General features: G+C 38.7%; 1 protein-coding gene and 1 long non-coding RNA gene across 18 annotated transcripts in view; one reads left to right on the forward strand and one right to left on the reverse strand.

Moving 5' to 3' along the window:
• Positions 1-22,773, reverse strand: part of LOC121639482 (multiple PDZ domain protein-like) — a 42,573-nt gene that overhangs the window by 4,769 nt on the left and 15,031 nt on the right. For 2 of the 17 annotated variants that reach the window (XM_041984723.1, XM_041984725.1), the window contains exons 15-43: positions 22,366-22,536; positions 21,471-21,656; positions 21,131-21,340; positions 19,927-20,085; positions 19,483-19,635; positions 17,652-17,993; positions 17,130-17,241; positions 16,166-16,364; positions 15,059-15,100; positions 13,749-13,856; positions 12,210-12,290; positions 11,923-12,127; positions 11,728-11,838; positions 10,883-10,969; positions 9,432-9,524; positions 8,328-8,396; positions 8,066-8,137; positions 7,173-7,350; positions 6,031-6,227; positions 5,846-5,937; positions 5,028-5,106; positions 4,641-4,706; positions 3,816-3,911; positions 3,662-3,736; positions 3,346-3,541; positions 2,266-2,411; positions 1,549-1,632; positions 406-599; positions 206-220 (exon numbers count right to left, since the gene is read on the reverse strand). In XM_041984723.1, the coding sequence (XP_041840657.1) occupies positions 206-220; positions 406-599; positions 1,549-1,632; positions 2,266-2,411; positions 3,346-3,541; positions 3,662-3,736; positions 3,816-3,911; positions 4,641-4,706; positions 5,028-5,106; positions 5,846-5,937; positions 6,031-6,227; positions 7,173-7,350; positions 8,066-8,137; positions 8,328-8,396; positions 9,432-9,524; positions 10,883-10,969; positions 11,728-11,838; positions 11,923-12,127; positions 12,210-12,290; positions 13,749-13,856; positions 15,059-15,100; positions 16,166-16,364; positions 17,130-17,241; positions 17,652-17,993; positions 19,483-19,635; positions 19,927-20,085; positions 21,131-21,340; positions 21,471-21,656; positions 22,366-22,536 (3,818 nt within the window). Of the gene's footprint in view, positions 1-163; positions 221-405; positions 600-1,548; positions 1,633-2,265; positions 2,412-3,345; positions 3,542-3,661; positions 3,737-3,815; positions 3,912-4,640; positions 4,707-5,027; positions 5,107-5,845; positions 5,938-6,030; positions 6,228-7,172; positions 7,351-8,065; positions 8,138-8,327; positions 8,397-9,431; positions 9,525-10,882; positions 10,970-11,727; positions 11,839-11,922; positions 12,128-12,209; positions 12,291-13,748; positions 13,857-15,058; positions 15,101-16,165; positions 16,365-17,129; positions 17,242-17,651; positions 17,994-19,482; positions 19,636-19,926; positions 20,086-21,130; positions 21,341-21,470; positions 21,657-22,365; positions 22,537-22,773 lie in introns of all 17 variants that reach the window. The other 15 variants (XM_041984727.1, XM_041984726.1, XM_041984733.1 and 12 more) reach the window with 14 other exon arrangements.
• Positions 47-20,716, forward strand: LOC121639483. The gene is made up of 4 exons (XR_006010171.1): positions 47-168; positions 15,105-15,114; positions 18,604-18,606; positions 20,705-20,716. It is a non-coding gene; the product is annotated as an uncharacterized LOC121639483 (long non-coding RNA).

The following is a 22,773-nucleotide window of genomic DNA, read 5'->3' on the forward strand; positions in this document are numbered from 1 at the left end:
CCTCTCACCTGTAATGCTGGAATAGGCTCCAGCTTACCCACGACCCTTAATGTTTAATAATTTTATCAAAAATATTTATGACTTTCCTCTAAGTACCACCAAGAGGGCTCTCGCGTACCACTGGTGGTACACGTACCACAGTTTGAGAATATAGGCTCTACACCATTTGTCCAGAAAATATTGTGGTAAATAAATAATAAGTTACCTCTGCTCCCGTGATCTGCATTAAAAAAGTAAAAACAACACAATTACAAGCTGTTTTGATTCTTACATTTGAAATTATTTCACTGTGCAAAAGGAAAAACACTTAATCAGCTACTTTCAAGTGTAAAAGCAAAATAAATCTTTAAATTTCCAGAGTGTTCTATGCATTACCTTGTGGTGCTAATGGTAAATATCTCTTACCTCCTTCCTACAATGCTCAGACCCAGGCCTTGGCCAGGCTTCTTGTGCAGCTCTACAGTGAAAGAGTCCCACAGGTCTTCCTCTTTGTACTGGGTTTCATCCCTGTAGACTGTCAGCTGAACCCTCTGCGGGGTTTGCCGCAGAACATTGATAGCTTCATCATGGCTGGCTGCCCGCAGGTCAATTTCATTCACCTGAAAGAAGAGAAAAAGAAACTATTTCACAAACACAACAATGTGTTGCAACGTTCCCTTTTTTGGGCATTTTGCAAAGTAGCAAGACTGGACTCTTTTATTCCTGGCAAGGGACTATAAAAAGCAGTAATAGCCTCAATTTCACGCAAAAACAGAGGTTTCCTTTAACCTCTTTTGAAGATACAGAAACTGCTGATATATATGGAAACTGGGAAATAACATTGAGATCACTGGGTGATGTCAAAACACTTAAAAATAACTATGGGGAGCCCTTCCCGCAAAACTCAACCAATGTCCAGCTTTTTTTTTCCATAATTACCACATTAAAGACGGGAATGGTGCATTAGCTTTCACCATGGATATGCAAAGGATTTTTCCCACAGCAGCTAATGGCATGGTTGGGCACTGGGAAACTGCTCTTTTCACTGCGCCTCTCTGACCTTATTTTCTAAACACACCAGCTTGGCTCGCAGACAGAAATGAATAGTGGAGGGTAATTAAGCCATAATGTTGTGTGTTTGTGTGCGTGCATGCATGTGTGCCTCTCAGTTCAGGACTACTGACCCGGCTTCAATAACTACACTCCTGAGCTCCGCCCCTCTGTGACAAAGCATGAGGTCAAAAGGAGGACAGATCCAAGTTGAGCCTGGGTATTTAACTTGTCAACGCACATAAAACACACAGGATGCGTGCTACTCTTTCTTTACTTCTTACTCATAATCACTTCATTCTTTGCCATGTTGTCTCACTAACAGCAAAAAGCACCTTGGATTAAGTGCTGTTTTATTACAGAATTTTTATCGTTCGGATTTGCCTTATTAAGCCATTAAATTCCTTAAATTCAGAAACTCAAGCTTTCATATTTAAGCTGCTCACGTACGTCTCCCTGAAATGTGTTCAGCCTCTTCTTATCTAGGTCAAATATGCCTCTCATTATATTGCACCTCACCTCTAGGATTTGGTCTCCTGCCCACAGTCTGCCATCTTTGGAAGCTGCTCCTTCTTCATAAACTTCATGGATAATGATGGCTCCCTGGGGAGAGAAAAAACAGAGCGGGTAAGTAAAGGACGAGATAAGAGAGAGTGCAGAGGAAGAGTTGGAAAGAAAATGAGAACATTAGGAGTTTATTCTGGAGAATTTATATGGATATGGAAGGAGAAATTTTTTTGCAGAGATCACATTTTTATAATAGTTTCAGCCAATGATTTATTTAAGAATGTGTTACTGAGTTTCAGCGTTTTTTTTTTTCCTCTGCTCCAGTGTGAGTGTCATTTGGGGTCCAGAGGTTACATTCCAGGGTTGGATATTGTCTGCTGTGGCAGAGGCCAGACAAAGAGCTGCTGCTACCAAGCCTGACTGAGCAGACCGAATAGATGGACTGAGAGGACGATGGCAGGAGGAGGAAGGCTGTGACAACATCATTTCCTACATTCCTGAGCCGCCATGGCTATTTCAGACCTGAGTTATACTGCCACTAAAGATGTGGGTGGCACTGTGGGTGCTAACTGACAAAGTAAAGTCACCATAAACTTTAAAATACTTGAGCTTTTGCAGCTCACTTTTTATGTGCTAGTTAAACTTGTCTCCCATGTTGGCTGGAAGTTACAAATTAGAAACAGTAGATTTTAGTTAAAGCAAAGCCTTATTTACAAACTGCTTTCTTACCAGCAGGGTGTCGCAGCCTCCAACGATGCTGAGGCCAAGGCCTGTGCGTCCCTTTGAGATTTCGATGGTGGTCTCGCAGCCGGGGATGATGGGACATGTTGCTGGGTCACAGGCCACAGTGGAAGAGATGGATGAGCAACTAAAACCTAAAACAGAAGAAACAAAGAAGGTGAGATGCAACATCATGAGGTAAGCTCTCTGATCTACTAAGTAAATTTATTGTTTTTTTTTTTTTCCATCATAGTGGTTCCAATGCTGGTTCAGAGCCAACGCCTAACTTAGAACCAGCTCTTTCTGTTTTAACCACCAAAGCTCTGGCCCCAGCAACAAAGGAAAGAAAAAAAAAGAAAAAAAGAAAGTTGCTTCACTTTTCTGGGGCCAGAGTAAAGAATCGTTTGTCAGGATCAGGGGTGGGGTTACGGAGACCAACCAGACCAACTAAAATATTTTAATAACACATATTTAAAATTCCAGCGTTAATGTAGCATTTAGTCTGCTTAATTTAGCATAGAACAATAAAAACAGAGCTCCAGCAAGGATGTGAACTCAAAGGGCCGTTCCGAGCAGCGTTCAAAACCAACATTTGCAGCCGTCTTTTTTAAACAAGGTTATGAGGATTGTCAGATGTTTTGATACAGTCAGCTGCTATTTACAGATCCTGATACAAACAGTGTGTTTGGCTAGCTGCCCATAAATACCAATTAGTGTTTGGAGACACCAGTTGGTGTTGCAGAGTGTATTCACAAACAGTTTTAAACAGTGTTTGAAATCTAGATTACTGATATTAAAACATCAGTTTGCTGTGAAAACAAACACTGTAATCTTTTGTTGTTTTTGTGGAGCTAAATTGTCTCCCTCCGCAGTGGCTGTCTGCTAAAATTCAGAGCACAACGGAGGGTCAGACATGTACTGAAAAGGATGTTCAAAGTGATGTAATAATGTGGCTCTTGTGGCTTTCTGGCTACAGAAAACCATCCTAGTTCTTAGCTAGAACTAACTTAGAACTGTCTCTAGCACAAGTCGTGAACCAGCACTTAGGTAAAAAAACTGTAGTTTTCATCACTGTAAAATAAAACTCACTTGTGACTGCTTCCTCTTCTGGTTGACTTGAGGTAAGTGGGGTGGTGCTAGGCAGGCTGGGTAGGCTGGTGATCTGTCCATCGGAGGAGCTCCTGTCCTCACAAGCTGTCTGAGGAGAGGAGAGGGAAGATGGAGTCTCATTTGTAGAGAAGGTTAACTTCACTGGACCTTTGGTTTCTCTCAGCAGAGAACTGACCTAAAAGACATTTAGATTACTAACCAGACTTGATCTGTTAGATTGTGGCTTCTTTTATATAAACCTCTTTTTATGTTTATGAGATGACAATCAATGGTTATGTCCCATGACACAGCATACCTTTTCAACAGTGTATCCGAGCACTGATTCCCCATTCACAGCTAAGAGTTTGTCCCCTGGCTTCATGCAGCCTTCCTGCACACAACAGAAAATACATTTGATTAGCAAAGCTGATGTAATGCAAGCTTTCTAAAAACAAGGAAGCAATACATACTTTTCCAGTATACCCCAGGACTTCAGATATACTCTGAATCTCAACTCCTGTCTCTGTGTTGCCATCAACAAAAACGATGCCAAGTCCTCCATCATCCTGTTGGTAAACAACATGATTACAGCGTAATTAGAATTTAGAGGGTTTCAAATGCACAAGCTAATGAAATGGTGTAACTGACTAAATACATAACAACTCCATTCAGCTTCACCTTATATCATTCTAATGCCTTAAAACTTTTGATGTCTGGTTTCCAGTGAGGATTTTAAGGCTTATGTCTTCATATCATATGAACTATATGTGATGTTTTTTTTTCACTATCCTCCTTGGTTGCCTTACATAACAAATTAACTAGCCCAGCATACAGGATTCTCATCACATATGGCTTTTCATGCTAGGTTGTTTTCATGTTTTCTGATAGCGGTACTCAAAGGATCAAAGACTGACATCTGACAAACTTCCTGTACAGCTCAAAAGCAGACCCTACAGTGAGATAAAAATCTATTTCCTCATTTATTATTTAAAGTAAGTGAACCTCTAAGCCCTTCAGAGCCCTTTTCTCCCATTCACTCATTGTTTTGTTTACTTCACTGCTTTATTTTACAGCTTTTCATTTCGTTCTGTCTTTGCAGGTTGTCAGACTTGACTGCTCCTGTGTGCTCTGCCTGTCTTTGTCATCCTCCATTGGGCCTTTTTTGTGCACACATCCCTCGTTAGTGCTTTTCCTCCAAGACTTTGTTCCTATTATAGTCTTTATGTGCTTATTCAAAAGAACAAGACTGCCCTCCGTGTGTGTGTCGTGTCCGTGGGCCATCCGGTGTGTCTCACCTTTGACTTTATGATGTGATGAACATGTTTTGAGGAGTCATCATCATTAGCTGCAGCTGCTTCTGGCTGTGAGAGATATGCAATTATTAGTACACTTTTAAGGAAATAAATAAAACTTCTTCTTGTCTATCGGCTGCTGGGAGTAATCTTACATCCATTTCCAAACGATTGTTTGTGTATTTTAAATGGCTGAGGAGTTACACACAAGTATATGATGTTGGAAATTCCATGACCACCAAACGGGACATGGTTAGCAGAATTTAGACACATGACTCAGAGTGAAAGCTTAATTATTGTACATGAGAACCAGAAGTAAATACAAGTTCATACAGCTTGAAATCTCTCTCTGTTGTGTGCCTGTGTGTGTTGCCACGAGTAGAGAAGTACCTCAGTGTGGGGCTCCACTGTGTCTCCTTCGTGTTCTCTGACTGGTCCCACAGCCATCTGGTTCAGCGCCTCTGTGTTTCTGTTTCACAGAGTCGTAACTCACATTAATCGCTGCTCCTCTGCTTCGTGACAGCAGAATGATAATTTACGCAAGTTGATCACAGTGTCTGTTTGAGGGGGGTCAGGACTGGGATGTCTAGATAACTGGGAGTTAAGTGGGAGGTTAAGTGCTGGGATCCTGGCAATGACTAAACCAGGGTCAGGGGTCAAACTTGCCTTGACTCTGTGGTGATGTGTCAGCTTATAAGGTGTTTTTGTTCCAGACAGAATTCTTAATAGTAGGTAGTAAAAAACTGGGATTTTCTTTAACATGTTGTCTTTTTTTAAATGTATGTTTGTGTACAGACATCTTGTTTAAATTAGTATGTAGTTTTTGAAAAGCAGCCCAATAAGCAGGTAAATCACTTGAGGGTCACCTGGTGTGATGATAATATATCTGACAGACATTTAGACTAATTCTGGTTATCAAACAAATAATACAGTGTGACAGATGATTTAACTTATGCTAACAATTATTTAATATGTGCATTAGAATTAACCTGTTAGTTGCTCCTGGATATGGACCGCCACACTTAAACTTTTAGAGCGTACTCCTCAAGCATTACAATAGCGCCCTCTACTGAATCTTAAATAACATTACAACAGACCTTCATAAGTCAGTTTTAAGACAATGACCTTTTTATAGCTTTCCGTGACTCCTGTGATGTACATTTTTAATGTAAGAGCTTCATTACAGAAAAAAAAAAAATGTTATCTACCTGACAAAGATGATTTTGACTCTGGATGGAGAGCTCTTGATGATGGATGATGCATTTTGATGACTGTGGCCATAAAGAACTTGTCCGTTGATCTAACAGAACATAAAAAATATTGCTCAGAAGATTGCGGATGTATAAGTGTAGAATTCTAAACCAGAGATATTTAGGAAAACAAGAGATCTCACCTCCAGCAGCTCATCCCCCACTAGCATCCGTCCATCCCTGCCTGCTGCCCCGTTGGGGTCTATTCCCACCACAAACACACTCATGCGGGAGCGGTCCCGGTTCCCTGCCAAGCTGAGGCCCAGGCCTGTTTTGCCTTTCTCCAGCTCAATCATTTGTAGGACTCCCGGAAGGCTGCCATAGCGCTGGATTATATTCTCTGTAAAAGGCAGGTGGAGTGGCAGCATACAGATGTGAGCTAATACTACTCACCAGTGCCAGGCTTGTCCTCAGCCTTGTCAGCTCATGTAATGTTCAAAATTTGGCAGTATTGAGAGCCACCAAGAGAAAAAGGTAAAAGTTTGAAAAGTGAGACTGCAGAACTTTTTTTTTTATTTTAGCCTCATCCCCCATCTCTTTGTCTCAATCTTGCCTCTTTTGTTCTCACTCCAGTCTCTCTTCTTTCTCTGTCCACCGCTCCTGTCTCTGGTGTGTTAGATAGCCACTCTTCAGCCCAATGGGTTTGTGTTGTTCTGGGCTCCCTGCCACTGTTGAACCATCAGTCCTGTACTAATCTCTACAATTCACCTCCCCAGACCCAACCTCATCAATCTTATTCTCACAGGATGGACTTGGCCTATCTTTAACACACACACATGAATGCACAAACACAGACTCTAGAGTCCCAGGTGTTCTGAGGCTGGAAGTCTGTCCTTTAAACTCTTTGGAGTGTTGAATTCATCCTACAGTTGACATTAGAGTGTCTCCAAAATGATAAAAGCCTATTTGGAACAGAGAGTCCTTGAGGTTTTGCTGTGGTGCTACTATTTCAAGCATGTCTGTGCACATATTTTGCAGTTAATTGAGGAGATTTATGGGCAAAGAGGGAAAAATGTAACTTGGATGACCTCTTGTGGCCGTTTAGTATTACTGCACACAAAAGCAAGTAAAGGCATGTTATTTTAAGTAAATGTCTCTATTTGGGTGCAAATATAATGCAAGTCTCTACCGCATACTAAAAATGCACAGAAACTGAGATTACCATCTAATAACCAAGAGTGAAATGGAATTATACAATTAGAAAGTCAGAAAAAAGTTCACATTTTCACAGTGATTTCTGCTTGAATACATAACTTCACCCACAGAAAAAAAAACATGAACTCACTCCAGCTGTATCCAAACTCGTCCTCCTCTTCCTCCTCCTTGTTCTCCTCAACAGTCTCTGCAGGTCTGCCAGGAATTTCTGCGAGCATGTCGGTATCACTCTCTCCCACATGGGGCACCACTGGCAGGGGGAGTAAAGTGCTGGTGGGAGATGCTTTTGCTGCTTCACGCTTTGCCAGCTGTCACGCCACAGAAGGAGGTGGAAAATGGTTTATAAGTGGAAGATAAAGAGGAAGAAAAAAGGTTTCATATCTGCATTCAAGTTTTAATCAATTTCTGGTCAGGCAAGATAGAAGGCACATAAGAGCCGTCTATGTCATCAACAAAGGCCAAGGCTTGAGCAGAATGTGTTAGGCTGAGGCTAAGTATTGAATTACAGTTATTAATGCCATAAATCTGAGTCAGAATTAGGTTATTTAGCCTATCTAAGCTACAGCCTTGATGCTAATTCTTATAATTAATAAATTTTATCACATTTGTGACTTGTGTGATCATATATCATTAATTTAGTTTATCCATTAGACATAAATGTCCACTTACCTGAAAAAACAAGAGCAACAAATCACATTTCTGATTGCTTAAATCATTTTTCTCCTTTAATGCAAACATTTTTCTCATCAACCATCAAAACATGTTGATTTGGTTATTTTTAAAAGATATAAACTAAAAGCAAATTACAAACGCAGAGGTAAGAGACAGAAGATGTTCTGATTTTCCAAAACACACAAAAGGGTTCAGACTGACATTAGAGGTGTTAGGACGTGTGTATGCATGTACAGCATGTTCCAGCTGAACACACCCAACAATACTAACTGCATTATGGTGTGTGACCATATTTGTACAGGCATACACAGAAAGGAAAATTGGAAAAGACCAACACGGGGACCCACAAACCTTAAATGGGGTAGGAGTGAAAGGGTTAGTTGGGGAGAGGCGGAGGAAAAGTCTACTGTGACTGTCACCCTCCTACAGAGAAGAAAAAACAAGGGCAACAACTTTAGAGGACAACACATATTCGACAGATATTCACAGACATAAACCAGTGTTACAGGTGGCAACATATGAAGAGATGAACAGTGAGAACATCTAAAAACATCTTCAGCTTTGTTTTTGCTGCAGTGAGACAACAGCGATGCATAGTAATGGGAGTACCAACCTTGTCCTTGTTGTCCCTTGTTATGGCTTCAGCTCTCTCCTCACTGGAGTCTGTTATCGATGATTGTTGCTTTTAAGATAGACATGAAAGTAAATCACTCCACTCTTCATCAGATAGTAACAGAAAGGACTTTAGAAATAAATTTGTGTTACATATAGAGTGCAAATTCTTAATATCCACTCCAATGTCACCAGATAGTGAACGATACTGTATCACAAAGCTGCTGTAAGCAAAGAAACGGAGCCCATAAATACTTGTAGGTTGCTACAATGTCATAAGTGATCTGAATAACTAAAATCTGTTCAGAATTAATATAGTGGTATATTCTGTTTGTAAATGTTATTTTTTTTTAAATAAGCTAACTTAAGCTAGCTTGAAACTTGCCAAAAACTAAAAGCATAAGCAGACACACTGAAACAAGTCAAAACAGTGATGTGTTGAATGGAAAGCCTGCCGAGCATCACAAACCCAGCCAAGCTTTACCATCTCCTCCCAACGATCAGGATAAGAAAGACCTTGTCTGGAAAAAATGCAACAGTAGCTGTTTACTATCAACTGTTCCATCAAACTGTGTTCTTTTCATTGTCTATGAGGCACTTCGGACAACGTTTGAGGGATATTTGGGGGAAAAATCTTTTTGGAAGCTGAAGAGATGAGGGAAATAATCACTTACAGTTTATGCCTCAAACATGACTTAATCTTTTTGGTTCATGAAACCAACAGAAAAACCAAAGTAAGATGGGAGAATTAATGCAAAGCTTATATAAGAAATCTGTGGAAAATTAAAGATTCAACACTAATATGATAGACATAGATGGATAAGAAACACCAGATTAATCATTCTCATGTCTGACAGCTGAAGTTTGCCATCAAACTTTTGTGTTTGAAACAATAAGGATGAACGTAAATAGGTGATGTGGTAGACCTACATTCAAGCTAAAAGTGATAATTTACTTTTAAACCCTTCATTTGCACACACACACTCATGCAGGCTTTCCTTCATCCTCTTCTCCAATCACAATGAGCAGCTTTTTAACTTTCAAAAGTCAGAATAGAAAAAGTTTAAGTGAAAATGGACATAGACACACAGGGCAGATTTCTAACCTGAGGGCGGGCAGGTGCTAAGTAGCTTTGATTAGAGCGGCAAAAGCTTGACTCGTGGTGGCTATTTAGCTGCAGAAAGGGCAGGGGCGGCTTCTAAAAGCAACACAAGACCAACAAGCTGACAACATGACACTTTATTAAGACGGCTGACAAAACAGAATTGAAGGCCACCTGGGAGAGAAAAAAAAAAAAGAAGGGCAGCAGCACCTGAGGTTTAATGTAAATTAGTAACCATTACAACAAACAGCTTCCTTGATGAGTCATTTCCTCTATCTGAATGAAAAAGGAACTCTCTGAGACCGTTTAACAGAATTTTTAAAAGATTCCTGCAGGCTACCTTGAAAATTTTTATAGCTCACAAAAGAAGGATTCGAATCTCAAAGGGACACAGAATGTTATGCTCTCTTGGCGGCCCCCAGTGTCTGCCTTTTAAAAAGTTACTGCTCTGCCTGCATCACTCATAAACCATCCATCCAAAATTATGCATTTTAGTTCAGCTGCAACAGAAAGGGACATAGTAACTAACTAGCTAGTCAGTAAATTAGCTAGTCATTAGGTGTATTTTATATTTTATGGGTTGCTAATTCAAGCATTATTTGGCTATAAACATCTTATGTGAGGCTGTAAAAATTTGAATGAATCAGAATGATTTTTTTAAAAAAAGGTGAGATTTGTTGGATAATAATTTAAAACTGGAAAACAACCGTTTTTCTTCAAATACTCATTTGCTCATCAGGTTTATTTGGATTTCCATTTGACAATGTCTGACATTAAATGATGTGGTAAAGATGCAGGAAAGCTTTCCTTCTCATGGTGCTGAGTAGGAATTTAGTTTAGTTTTGAAACAGCTCTTTTTTGTGTGTTTGTTTTGACAAGTTTTATTTCCTCCAAGTGTCACTGCCTCTGAAATTGAATGCTTCTTGTTGGAATTAGCTGCTTTTACTCTGCAGCACAAAAGATGAGCCACAACTTTAACTGTGCACATTTTTCATTTAAGTTCTGATGCCCTGTGTATGCTATAAATCTCTACTTTATTTAAGAAATATCAGTGATAAACCACAGAAACGGTTGGCAACCCTTGCTATATTTATTATCTTTATTCAGTATGACGCAGTAATGAAATTTCAACATCACTTACTGCTTAAAATGTTTGATTAAAAACATCACTGTGCTTCAGGTCTCTGTTACTGTTATGAAACAGAGCAATGTGTGCACATTTTAGAATAAACCTTCATTTTTTTGTCTCCCAGGAGGAATCTTCAGTTCCACTTTACATTCATAAGTGCTCACATCATTTGTAAATCAAAGACAGAGTTAATAAGGACTCAGCTAACCAGAGTGAGACAGGAAGACAGAGGAGGCAGGAAGGATAATGCAGCCAAGATTACAAGTGATGGATAGTTGACAGAAAAGCTATGAAAGAAACAAAGAGAGAGAGCGAGACAGATTACCTGACATGAGCGATGTGGCATGCATGTGAAAGTGGTAGTGCGTTTCTCTACTGCAGGCGATGGAGATGGGCTATGTATGGACTCAGGCTGAGAAAGCCGAACGGGGGAACAGATGCAGGTTTGAGGCAACTCATGATACAGTAGCTGTTGTTAAAAGGTACTTTAAAAGCTTATGGTAAGGACATAATAAATGAACATTGTTAAAGAGGACACGTAATGGATGTTTTTATCTTTTCTTTACTGTTATGTAGTTTTCTTCATAACAAATCCTGAAATAAATGGGAGTTATCTTGTTGCAGGTCCATCTTGGGTTATTCTTATTGTATAAGTTGTGGCAGTTTGTTCATTAGAATATGAGTTACTATATGCCTAATGAAAAACAAGATGGTTAAGGAAAGCATGTAGGAAGATCTTATAGATAACAATATATGAAAAGTGATCTGACTGAGAGAGATCTAACGCAAAAACAGTAGCGGCCCCAGCAGGAAACTACTTCGTCATGGTTTAAAAGGCCTGAGGGCACTTTCAAACAACAAAAGGTGTTGTTGATATGGTGATTTTCAATGAGTGTCTCTTAAAGGTTAAAAACATTGCAAGGATAGTTAATATGCCAAGCAGGGTTTTGTTATCGCTCTAATAAAAGGTTTAAAAATTACTTTCAACCAAAACACTCCAGGGGCTATACATACATTGTACATTTTAGCTTTGAAAATGCCCTAAATGGCCTTTGCAGACACACAGTTCTTACATGAGATGAAAAAAGAAGCTACAGAGAGAAGAAATAGTGACCTTTATTTTACGAGGCGGTTTATAACAGTTGGTTTGGCGCTATTATGCAGACTTACTCTGGATCTGTGGATAATACTTTGGACCAGGAAAGAGACGGGGTTGCCTGCCTTTCGTATGGCTTCCACCGCCTCCTCATGACTGGCATCTCTTAAATCTACTCCATCCACCTGAAAGAGATGTCAAAGAGAATGATCAGGGATCATTAGTGCAAAAAAAGTGTTCTTACACAAAAATTTGAGACTTTGCTTTACCTCTACAATCCTGTCCCCAGTCTTCAGAGTCCCGTTCTGTCCAGCAGGACTGTCTTCCAGGATGTGCTTGATAAAGATGCCCCTCATCACCTCTCCGTTGCTCAGCCGGCTGCCCATGCCTCTGCCCCCGACAATACTGATCCCCAGGGACTTGCCAGGCTCTCTGAAAAGCTCCACTCTGAGGAAGGGACCAATATTGCCCTGCCTCATTTTCCCAATTTTTATTTCAAAGCTGTGGCATTTGTGCCGATAAGATATGTTTATTAAAGGCTTGGATATATACTCACTTTCTCGGCTGATTCCAGTTGCCATAAGAAGCACTCTCCTCTCCCTCTCCATCTTCACGTTCAGGGAGGTTAGAAATATCTCTAAAAATGTGATAGTGGAAGAAAAAAGTACCTTCAAGCTCCAGGAAAAAAAATGTTTTCCAGTATATGACAAACTCCAAAATACAGTTAAGAAATAACTTTACTACAAATTAATTAAATGTCCCATTTAGTCATTGCTAAACCAGATACTGATGTAAAGAAGCACTAAACTGCAAGACAGATTTTATGAAAGCATTCAAACATTAAATCTGATAACAGAAACTTTTACAGAAGTGGACAGAGGTGTGATGTTTTACTGATGATTTGAAAACCAGTGAATCAGCCATATTTAGTCACAAGTAGGGCTGCAACAGCATAGAGTAGATGCCAGGCCGTCTCTACAGCCAGGGCTTGGCTGCCTGTTCAACACATTTTTTTTACCAAATGTAGTGTGTCTGAACTGTTTATTAAAAAAATGTTATACCCTCTAAGACAAAAAAGAAGAGTTATTTTCACTTTCTACCACTTCTACCACAGGCACATGCCTGTAAGCTTCAACACCATGAAGGAATGGCATTACACTGTGCCCTGCAGAACGTAGTGAACCAGTTTCTGATAAGCACCATTTATTGAGATAATTTAGCCTAGTTTACTGTTTATAACTGTGTGGCAGAAACATGGTGAAAATATGCCAGCAGCCATACAGACAGGTAAATATAGGTAACATTACAACTAGTAAATGTTAGTTTCTTTGGCAAAAAAACAACTATGCTCTCTCTTGCAGCCCTGAGAACAACACCCTCTATGGAAATGGATGTGTATACTAGGGCTGGGCAATATATCGAGATTTTCAAATATATCCAGACTTTTTCACATGCGATATACAGTGAGGGATTATTGTTTTTATCGAGTTAAAAGCATCTTATGTTTTTGCATTTTGCTCAACTGTATTTTTGTTATGGTCATTGAAAAGTATTTTTAGTTCATATGTTTTAAGAGCATTTAATTTAATATACAGCTACTACATAGCTGTCAGTTGTTTTAATGCATGTGTGCTGCTCAACCTTAATAAAGTGTATCTAGCACGCAAGGCTGTAAATTAGAACTGTCTCTCTGGTGACTTGACAAAAAAAATTTGATCGATATACATACTTTTATATATATACATATATATATACATATTTATATAACATATTGTGAGTCAGGTAAAAAATATCGAGGTAAAAAAATTTGGTTTGTATCGCCCAGCCCTAGTGTATACCCAGGTTTTGTGCACACAAATAAGCACCGCAAACCCTGAACAAATGCTAGAAAAACAACTACCTACAGAGCATTCCTCCAAAAACTGCCCACATGCAAAAAAGAAAGAAAGAAATTCTGCATTTTAAAAGTGTTTTGGTGAATAATGTTCCAATGCAAACATCTGATTGTTTATAGGAAATCTCAACAGGGATGCTTTATTTTTACCTTTATTAATATTCATGAGTGACTATGCAAGAACATGTTATCCAGACTTACTTTGGAGCTGGAAGTGAGAATGGAGCCTCTTCTGAGAAGACATCATCTTTAGCTTGCTCTAAGCTGGCCTTGTACTCATCCAAGTACTCAGCTGGGACATATGTAATGCTGAACACCCACCCACACACACACACACACACACACACACACACACACACACACACATACACAACCAAACACATGCACATAAATATTTTTTTTAAATTTTACAATTAGGCATCAACATTTAGAAACTACTTTACTCACATGGATGGTGATTATTCCTTTCTTCATTAAAGACTAATAATGCTAAAAATGGAGCTACCATCTTAAATTTGTTAATTTATAATATAAAGCTTGTTTTTCTCAGGTTAGGTAAATTAAATGCACAAATCATTAAAAAGACAAAACTTAAGCTCACCTCTCAGCAAACAGCTCACGATGAGGTTTCAATGAATTATATTATATTTATTGACATCTGAGTGTTGAAAACAGATGTTTACCTTCATAAATGTCAAAATCGAGTCAAAAACAATCAAGTTTTAGATCACCTTTTGAGTGACAAATATAAAAAAACTTCATATTTCATCTATTTTTAACAGAGGTAGCTGTCTACTAATTCATTTAAAAGATGAGCAGACGAAAGCTGACAGACTGACACCCACTTGCAAACCCATTTCAAAACAAAGAATGAAGCTGATTCTCAAGGGCACATGAACACATCTGAGTGAAGCTGACAGATCTTCAACAGATGGGTTGACTTGTTTTTTTTTTTAACACGATGGCATGCAGACAGACAGGAGAATGAGTCTTAGTAAAATAATGAAATGGATAAGTCCGTTGATTAAAAACATAACAGGGAGGAAGGAAAAAGGCAGAGATAAATGTTGATAAATGAACCAGAACAGGTGGTAATTATGTTAGAGAAATAAAAGAAAAAAGTTAAACAGCAATTTAGTGGAGTAAATAAGTGATACAGCCAGTCAAGATTTATCCAGGTAGGTGAGTTTAAATATATTCTTTTAGCTTTGATGCTACAAGATGCATTTTACTCATTCATTAGTTAATATGAGTGCAATGTCGCAATATTATTCAAATGTTAATCTATATCATTGGCTCTCAAGCAGAAACTACATTCTAAAGGCTTAGATGTATCACATTTTGCAGTTGTCAACGTTTTGACACTTAACTGATCTGACCCAATTCTTCTGGATAAAGCTCTTAATAAACTGTAGTGAAGCCTTGCTGCAAATGGAGAGTATGAGAGGAAGAGAACTGAGGTGGCAGCTTCTTTCTGAAACACCACCTGCGTGGAAGTTAGTCATACTCACACATAAAATGGGCACAGATCGTCCTCAGGTGCACAAGCAGATCTAGAATGTGAAGAGTTGGCTTTTATGCACCGAAGCTAATAAAGTGCCAAGTTTAGTTCAGCAAGCAGAATTTGTAAAAGTACACATTTATTTTACTTGCAAGTCCTTCAAGTAGGAATAACGTCCGGTCCAGGAGTCCAGCCACATTCATTCATTTGGCTTATATTGCATTTAGAATCAGTAAGAATAGCATATCTGAAATTGCTCCCAAAGCTTATTCAAGTTTCAGCTTACACATAGAGTATGTCTTCATCTAGTTCATTGAAAAAATGCAGCTGTTAAAAGATGTCATTTTGGCTTTGCAAGTTTAACTCTATGGCTGCTTTTGACATGCACAGCAATATTGAGATATTAACCCAATTAAGATCATACACTCAGTAAGACTCTTTCATGTAAAAAACATTTTTTTCTGATCACCTTAACCCCACTAAGGTCATAGTCAGAGTAAGCAATAACTAAATAAAGCTATGTTTAGTGCAAAGATCTCCCTCGCCTAATTTAGACATAAATACATCCTGTCAGAGTTCTGAAGTCATCTTGTAAACCACATTGTGGGTTGAGAGTGCATACTTTAGACTCCAGCTGTGCCTGGCCAGATTTTTCAAGGTATTACTTTTCTTTTTTTTCAACACCGTTGCTTGTTTTGGCTCGTTTTACTAGTTGTTGCAACACAATCTGGCAACATTGGCTTCAGCAGACTTCAGTGCAGAAAATAAAGGCTGTGATAAAAAGAGGACATAATTGCAAGGAAGAAACTTAAGAATATGGATTTAATCAAGATAAAAATTATGTTTTGTATTCAGTTATGTAAGGGAAAGGCACAAATTCCTGTTTACAAGACAGAATATCCTACCTGCAACTCATATAAAACTATAATAAAGTTTTCTATTTAAATTACAGTCAATAATCAAAATATTGCTGTGCATTTACATTCTGCCACTGTGTTGTAATGGCTCTTTTAGTTAACACATTGAGCCAATGCTACACACTTCTGTTCTTTTTCATTAGCATGTTTATAAATCTGCACATGTACTTGTTGACTGTTTTTTAATAACGGCTTCTTACCCCAGGTCTGGTCCAATCAGAGAGTGTCTTCTGAGCATGGCACGAGCCTGGACATTGGTCAAATTGGTGGTGGGTTCTCCGTTGATAGCCAGGATGAGATCACCAACCCCCAGACGTCCATCACGACTGATAGACCCACCATGAATGATACTGCGTATCAACATCCCCAGACCATCTTTCATGGCGCTTACTGTCATGCCTTTAATGTAGATGATAAAACATTGATGCACTAACAAAAATTTGATCAAAAATACTTAAATGGTACATTTTGCTAGGGAAACACATTCAGTGCTTTCAGCTCTAAAACAAAAGAGTTTCTTCATGCCCAAAAATTTCCAGTATCTGTCAATATATCTTCATTATATGATTACTGGAGGCATCTGATGTGCATATACAAGTTGTTCCTGTATTTATTCTGAAACTAAATAACACACTCCCTCTGTTAAAAGTCTCAGTGAGAGGCAATTTAAAAAAGATTAGAGAAGAAGAAGAGAAGACAAAAAAAGATGTGGCTCTTGACTTCCGTTTGGTACAATAAAATCAATTGGAAACAGAATATTTTAACATTTTAAGCAAAATATCCCCACTGGCTCCCACATGCAGATAGAGTTCAAAAAAGGCAAAATGAAAGACTGTTTTTAATGACGAATTGAAGATTTTAAAAGCCTTTCTTCTTGTTTTAGAGGTTCAAACTTAGTATTCTCTGAGCCAGTAGCACCCCTTGGGTTGGTTTTGAAATGCTAATACACTATAAAGCAACAAAATAACCCTTTCTAAGTGGAACACTGACAAAAATTACTTCTATCATTTCATCTGAAAACTAGGATTTATAAAAGACAATCAAGACAAAAGTAAAGGCCAAATGTGCTTTCCAGTCCAGAAGCCCCATTATCACATCTGCCAAGAAGGATAGAAATATCAATAAAAAGAACAAACAAAATAATCTGAAAAAATAAACACAAACCGAGGCTGGAGTTGCCCTTGACAACAGTGATAGTCCTTTCAAAATTGCTCCCTGGGGTCAGTGCTGCTTTGTCACCTTCTTCTGCAGATTCTCTCACACCATGCTCTTCGTCCTTGAACATATTCAACACATTTATTCATGACAGTAAATGAAAACACTTGAGCAGATTCCAAACGAACATGTCTCAAGAGAAAAGTGCAGCAATTTGGTTGTGAAAATTCCTCTTCAACAAATATGCTGAGAATGTTGAATCTGAACGGAGTCTCTGTCTAAAAAGATGTTTTTTAAGCCGAAAGATATGAGCTTTAAACAAAATTAAGAATGATTATTGTGATTTTAGTGGCAAAATAAGAACAAATTCCAAAAAATTTTAATAAACTTTTTTCCTTAACCTGGTGAGTTGGTGGCCCAAAGTTTCAATCTAAACTTGATTCTAACTTAATGTTTTTTGCTGCCCATTGTAGAGACTCATCAAATTACATCCTCCAAACTTGTACTTTGTCATTTGACTTCTTATTTTACCGTCAAAATCCTGATATTTCCAATATCTCCGTAAGAGATGGCTGGATCCTTTTGATAGTGAAGGTGCTCCGCAGGTGCCTCCTGGACAATGGCTCTGGCTCCTATTTCAGGAAACTGGCTGTATGAGTTTGAGCTCTCTACTGGTTCCTCTATGCTCGGCTGCGGTGCCAGGTATTGATCAGAGCCACTTAGAATGGCATTAATAGTTGGGATGTGACCTGTCAAACTCGTGGGAGTGTAAGAGGTCGACTTCTCCGGAAAGAATGCTTCAGTGTTGTCTGCAAAGCCTGATGATGATGCAAAGTTGGGATGCTCATCCAACACGTTCAAACGAGCTGTCAGCTAGAGTGAAAGAAAGCATAGCAGCTGAATGAACATCCACTTAGAGAATATATCTCACTAAAATGCCATACTGCTCTTCTTGTAATGAGCCATAGAAAAGCAATCAATGACTAGTAGAAAAAGACATGAATTACTAGTTATCTTTAGTGTCGAATGCATGACATTCAGTATACTGTATATATTTCTTATTATAACAGCACTTATGGCTTTATTGGAACCAGATTAATGAACAGATATATGCAAAGAAATAAATGTTAGAGCAGGAGTAGAACTCCACAGAGAGAAAGTCGTGTTAGAATTAAAAGAAAAACAGCACTTAAAAATTAGGTCATCTGGGCTGTTATGAGAACTTGACTTAAGATACTGTCAGAAAGTGACATAGATGTGAGATTTATCAGCAGACCCGTTGCCTCTCTTTAGAGTTTATCATCACAAGGAGCCTGAACTGTCTGACTTAATACAAACATTTGTAATATGTTTTGCGATATCCACTAAATACCACATGTTGTCTTGGCCTGTCTCTGTCCCTCTAAGCTGCTCTTTCATACCATAAATTACTCAGGAAAGCCCCGCAAATGAGGTCAGCTGCAACCTTTGGGAAAGCTAGAAGTTTGTCTGCCCCTTGCTCTTCTTTGTTTATTTTCCTCATAATTTCTTGCTGCTCTAGGAGTTGTTGCTCCTTGGGAAGCAAGGGCAACAAAATCAGCTGCAGCTACAGACCTCATACGACAACGTCAGCAAAGTAGTTACTGACATTAAAAAATATATTTATACATAGCGCTTATGCAAGACATATTCCACTGTCCCTTTATTTAACAAAGACTAAGCGAACATATAGAAGCAGCATGCAAAAAAATAAATACACTTCTGATTCAGTAGTTTGTAGAATCACCTATAGCAGCAACAACATTTGTGGTTTGCTCAGAAGCAGCTTTGAAAACCTAAGCTGTGCTACCATGTTCTTTTTAGGGAACAAGGCTTTCAATAGGCAGCACTTTCAAACAAGCCATTCTTGGTCAGAGATGTAGCTCTTGCTTTTATTTATATTTTTTTCTCTTCGTTTCTTTGAGCATTGCATCTGACCTCAGGGTGAACTTTACAGAATGTCAGAAATGCCTTGAAAGATTGGCAGCTGTCTTGAACGTTTTCCACTTCTTAATAATCTTTCTCACTATTGAATGATAGACATTGCTTTACTTGGAAATGGCCTTATAACCCTTCCCAGATTGATGGACAGCAACAATTGCTTCTCAAATATCCGTGCTCATTTTTCCACCTTCACATATTGTTAACACACACCTGAATTCTTCAGACCAGCAAAACTACTGCTTTTATAGATGTGCTGACAATCAGTTAATCAAGTGCATTTGATTAGCGACACCTGGCTAATACTTTTACCTCTTAATTTCTTTAGAAAACAGCTAAGGTTTAACTTAGTATACATTTAATGAAATGAGGCGCTGGCTTCAGGTTTGATCTGCTTGCTTACCTTTGGTGTGGATGCGTGCAGATAATCCAGGTCTACGCTACAGCTGCTACCATGGAGAGCAATCATGGAAGCCTGGAAAGTGTCATCCTCTAACCCAGAATAAGGGTGACTTAACACCTTTTCATCAGACAGGTCTCCTTCGCTGGTGTCAATCTGTAAAAATGATTCAAAATAAAATGAACTAGTACACTAGTCTGGCCTATATTATTGAGCAATTTCAACTAAAATGATGATGCCATTCTACTATCCTAATATCACTAACCAATCACTATAAAATACTGTCAAAACAACATGCAACCCGTAGTTGATTTGTTAGAATACTCATTTCTACTAGTATTGAATACTCAATACTCTTTGGACAGAAATATAAATCACATGTACAGTACAATTTGTTTCCTTTTTTCAGGTGTTCTGATTTTCCAGTTTTCCCAAAAGCTAACTAACCAATGCAGGTTCTGCTCGGTAAAGGATGCCCTCAGTCAGTCCTTCTTCCTCTCCTTCGTCAATCAAAATATTGTTGAAGTCAAATGAATGGATGGTGGATGATGAAGTTATTTCCTGATCACCATATGGGTGTGGAGACTGAGAATATCCACATATTCCCTAAAAAAGTGGAGAAATTCTTTCAGTGTCTCCAGCTTTATGTAATTAGGTTTTTGATTTTCTTTTACCAAATGAATTAGTATGAAATGGCAATGAACATAAGTGTTAGGAATTGTTGGGAATGATGGTGTTAGGGGTTATTATAGCGTTGAAAACTACTGAGTTAAATCCTAATCTTGTTAATGCAGAAAAATTGTTCAAAATAACATACTAAATATTTCTTAGAATTAATTCTCAACAGAATAGATCTTAAACATTTGACAGGTATTCCTAAGTAAAAGACACTAATATTGATTTTGTGTAACATGCAGCCCAGAGAGATATAAATAAAAAGCAAGAAGACATATTGGGAGGATTACACACATCAGACTCAATTTTGAAAGGCAATACAACAAAATACGCCTCAGAAGTGCATTCCACATCCTGCAGGAGAGCTTCCTACAGCTCTGTAATCCAGCTAACCCTGGTAGCCCAGAGGTCTCACTGAGTAATCCAATGGCAGATTCAATACAAGAAAAATGCAGTTCTACAGCAGAAAGAATGCAAGCTGTTTTTGCAGGGAGAAACATCCCGTACAAAGGGCACAGGTGCCTGGAGCAATAAACATGCTGCTGGACAGACTTACTATTTTGACAGGTGCCTCAGTGGGTTCAAATGTACAATAGGGGGGTGCTCTTGGAAAATTCAATAACCTAATATGAAACAAAAGGTGTGGACCATTTTAGGCTGACCACCTCCTTTGAAAGATCAGAGTGTGGAATGCTACACCAAGCAGCCTACCTCCACACCTTTTTCCTGCATGAAAAATTTAAGCTCGTGTAAGCTGAACCATCACTACTGGATACTAATTTGTGTGATACAAAAAACACCTGATTCAAAACTGCATGCCACAGGAGTGCTGCACAACTATTACAGAAAAATAAATCAAATATAAAACTCTAATTCCAAGAGATATACACACACACACACACCTACAAGCCACAGTCTATTTTCAGACAGGTTTTAAAGCAAAGGTGAAAGCAAACAATCTAATACTGATGCTTACAGGTAGTGGTTTGGCAACTCCTATCTGGACCTTGCCGAGTTTGGCCCCCTTAAGGGCCTGGACAGCATCCTCCAGGCTGGCGTTCTCTAGGTTTGTGGTGTTAACATACATAAGACGGTCTCCTGGTAACAGCATGCCGTTACTCTCGGCTACACCATTGGGAACCAGAGAGCGAATCACAATTACAGTCTTGGCAGGATCCATTGGGTCCTGTGGAATGGATGGACAAAGTGTGGATACAAAAAGATAATAATAAACAAAATAAAAAAGAAAAGACAAACAAAAAAAACAAAGCAAAATATTTTTTTAGAAAGCCTGATATGCGGGTAAGATTTCCCACCTGGTAATCCAAAATACTGAATCCCAATCCACCTTCTCCCTTTTCAAGCTCTATATTCTGGATTTCCAACTCCCACATGGCCATAGGAGATCCTATTGCCTCCTCTGACACGTTATCCTGTGCCGCTGCTGCTGTATTCACCTCAGAGTCTTGAGCAACTAGTGCACTGCTGAGGTCTACTGGATTCTGCAAAAAGAAAAAGCCCAAAATCACAATGTAACACCATGCCGTCTTCACTTTCCCTCCCATCCCATAGGCTCCTACCCTGTTGTTTTGTTTTTGGCTCAGGTTTCTGGCAGGGCATAAAAGGGAAATATCTTTGGGATGTTAGGGCTTTAGTACATTATCACAGATAAAGCTACACAAATGAAAACCCTTTCCCCAAAGGGAATCTGTATTTGATGTCTCATATCTACATCAAATGATTTTGGCTACTGCTGAGACATTGCTAAAATTGGTCTAAGTAAACTTGCAGTCTGCCTTGCTTATCACTGAGTCTTAATCCATCATGACTGGCAGTGTAGTCAGCCAATGAAGCGATTGACAGCAGAGCACATCTAATAACAGTTGATGGGCAACAACAGAGAAGGGGTGTCACTCTCTGATCATATTGCTTCCCTTTATATGCATGGACAGGGAAACATGTTTCATAATGCATTAGGGAGTGTGACGTTCCAGCACTACTCATATCCATTTGGCTCTATAATGTAATACAAAAGGTAATATAGAGAACATATTTTTAGCTTTGAGAATGAAAAGATATACTTTAATGAATTTTTACACATAAATACAAACATCAAATATTATTCGCTTTTAATGTCTTGTAATAAGTAAGCAAGTAATAGGTATACAATAGAACATATTTTGCTCTAGCAGAGCAATGCAAATATAGTACCTTGAGTTTGGAAGCTGTGGATAAAACCTCTGACTCTGGTTGGGCAGAATCTGCATCAGTCTGAAGATCAGGAGCAGGCCTGCAGCATGTCATGTATACATTGAGTGGAAGCTCCTTCAAGATTCTCACTACTTCTTTGTGGGTCTCGCCAATCAGGGAAATACCATTGACCTAAGAAGAAGAAAGTTAGTATACACTTTATTTTAAACAAACTACGAAACAAGTTCATGGCATGAACAAGTCCCCTCACCGTCCCTGAGGCCCCAGTTTGACCTCTCCCCACAGTAGACCTTTGTTGCATGACTTTTTTTTCCCTCACAATTCCTCTGTGACCCTGTATCTAATATCTAACGCTTCAACTAACTTACTTATTTTTGCCTGTTTGTAAGCATGTGTCATGTAGAAAAT

This window comes from Melanotaenia boesemani, chromosome 5 (genome assembly GCF_017639745.1).
Source record: "Melanotaenia boesemani isolate fMelBoe1 chromosome 5, fMelBoe1.pri, whole genome shotgun sequence".
NCBI lineage: Eukaryota > Metazoa > Chordata > Actinopteri > Atheriniformes > Melanotaeniidae > Melanotaenia > Melanotaenia boesemani.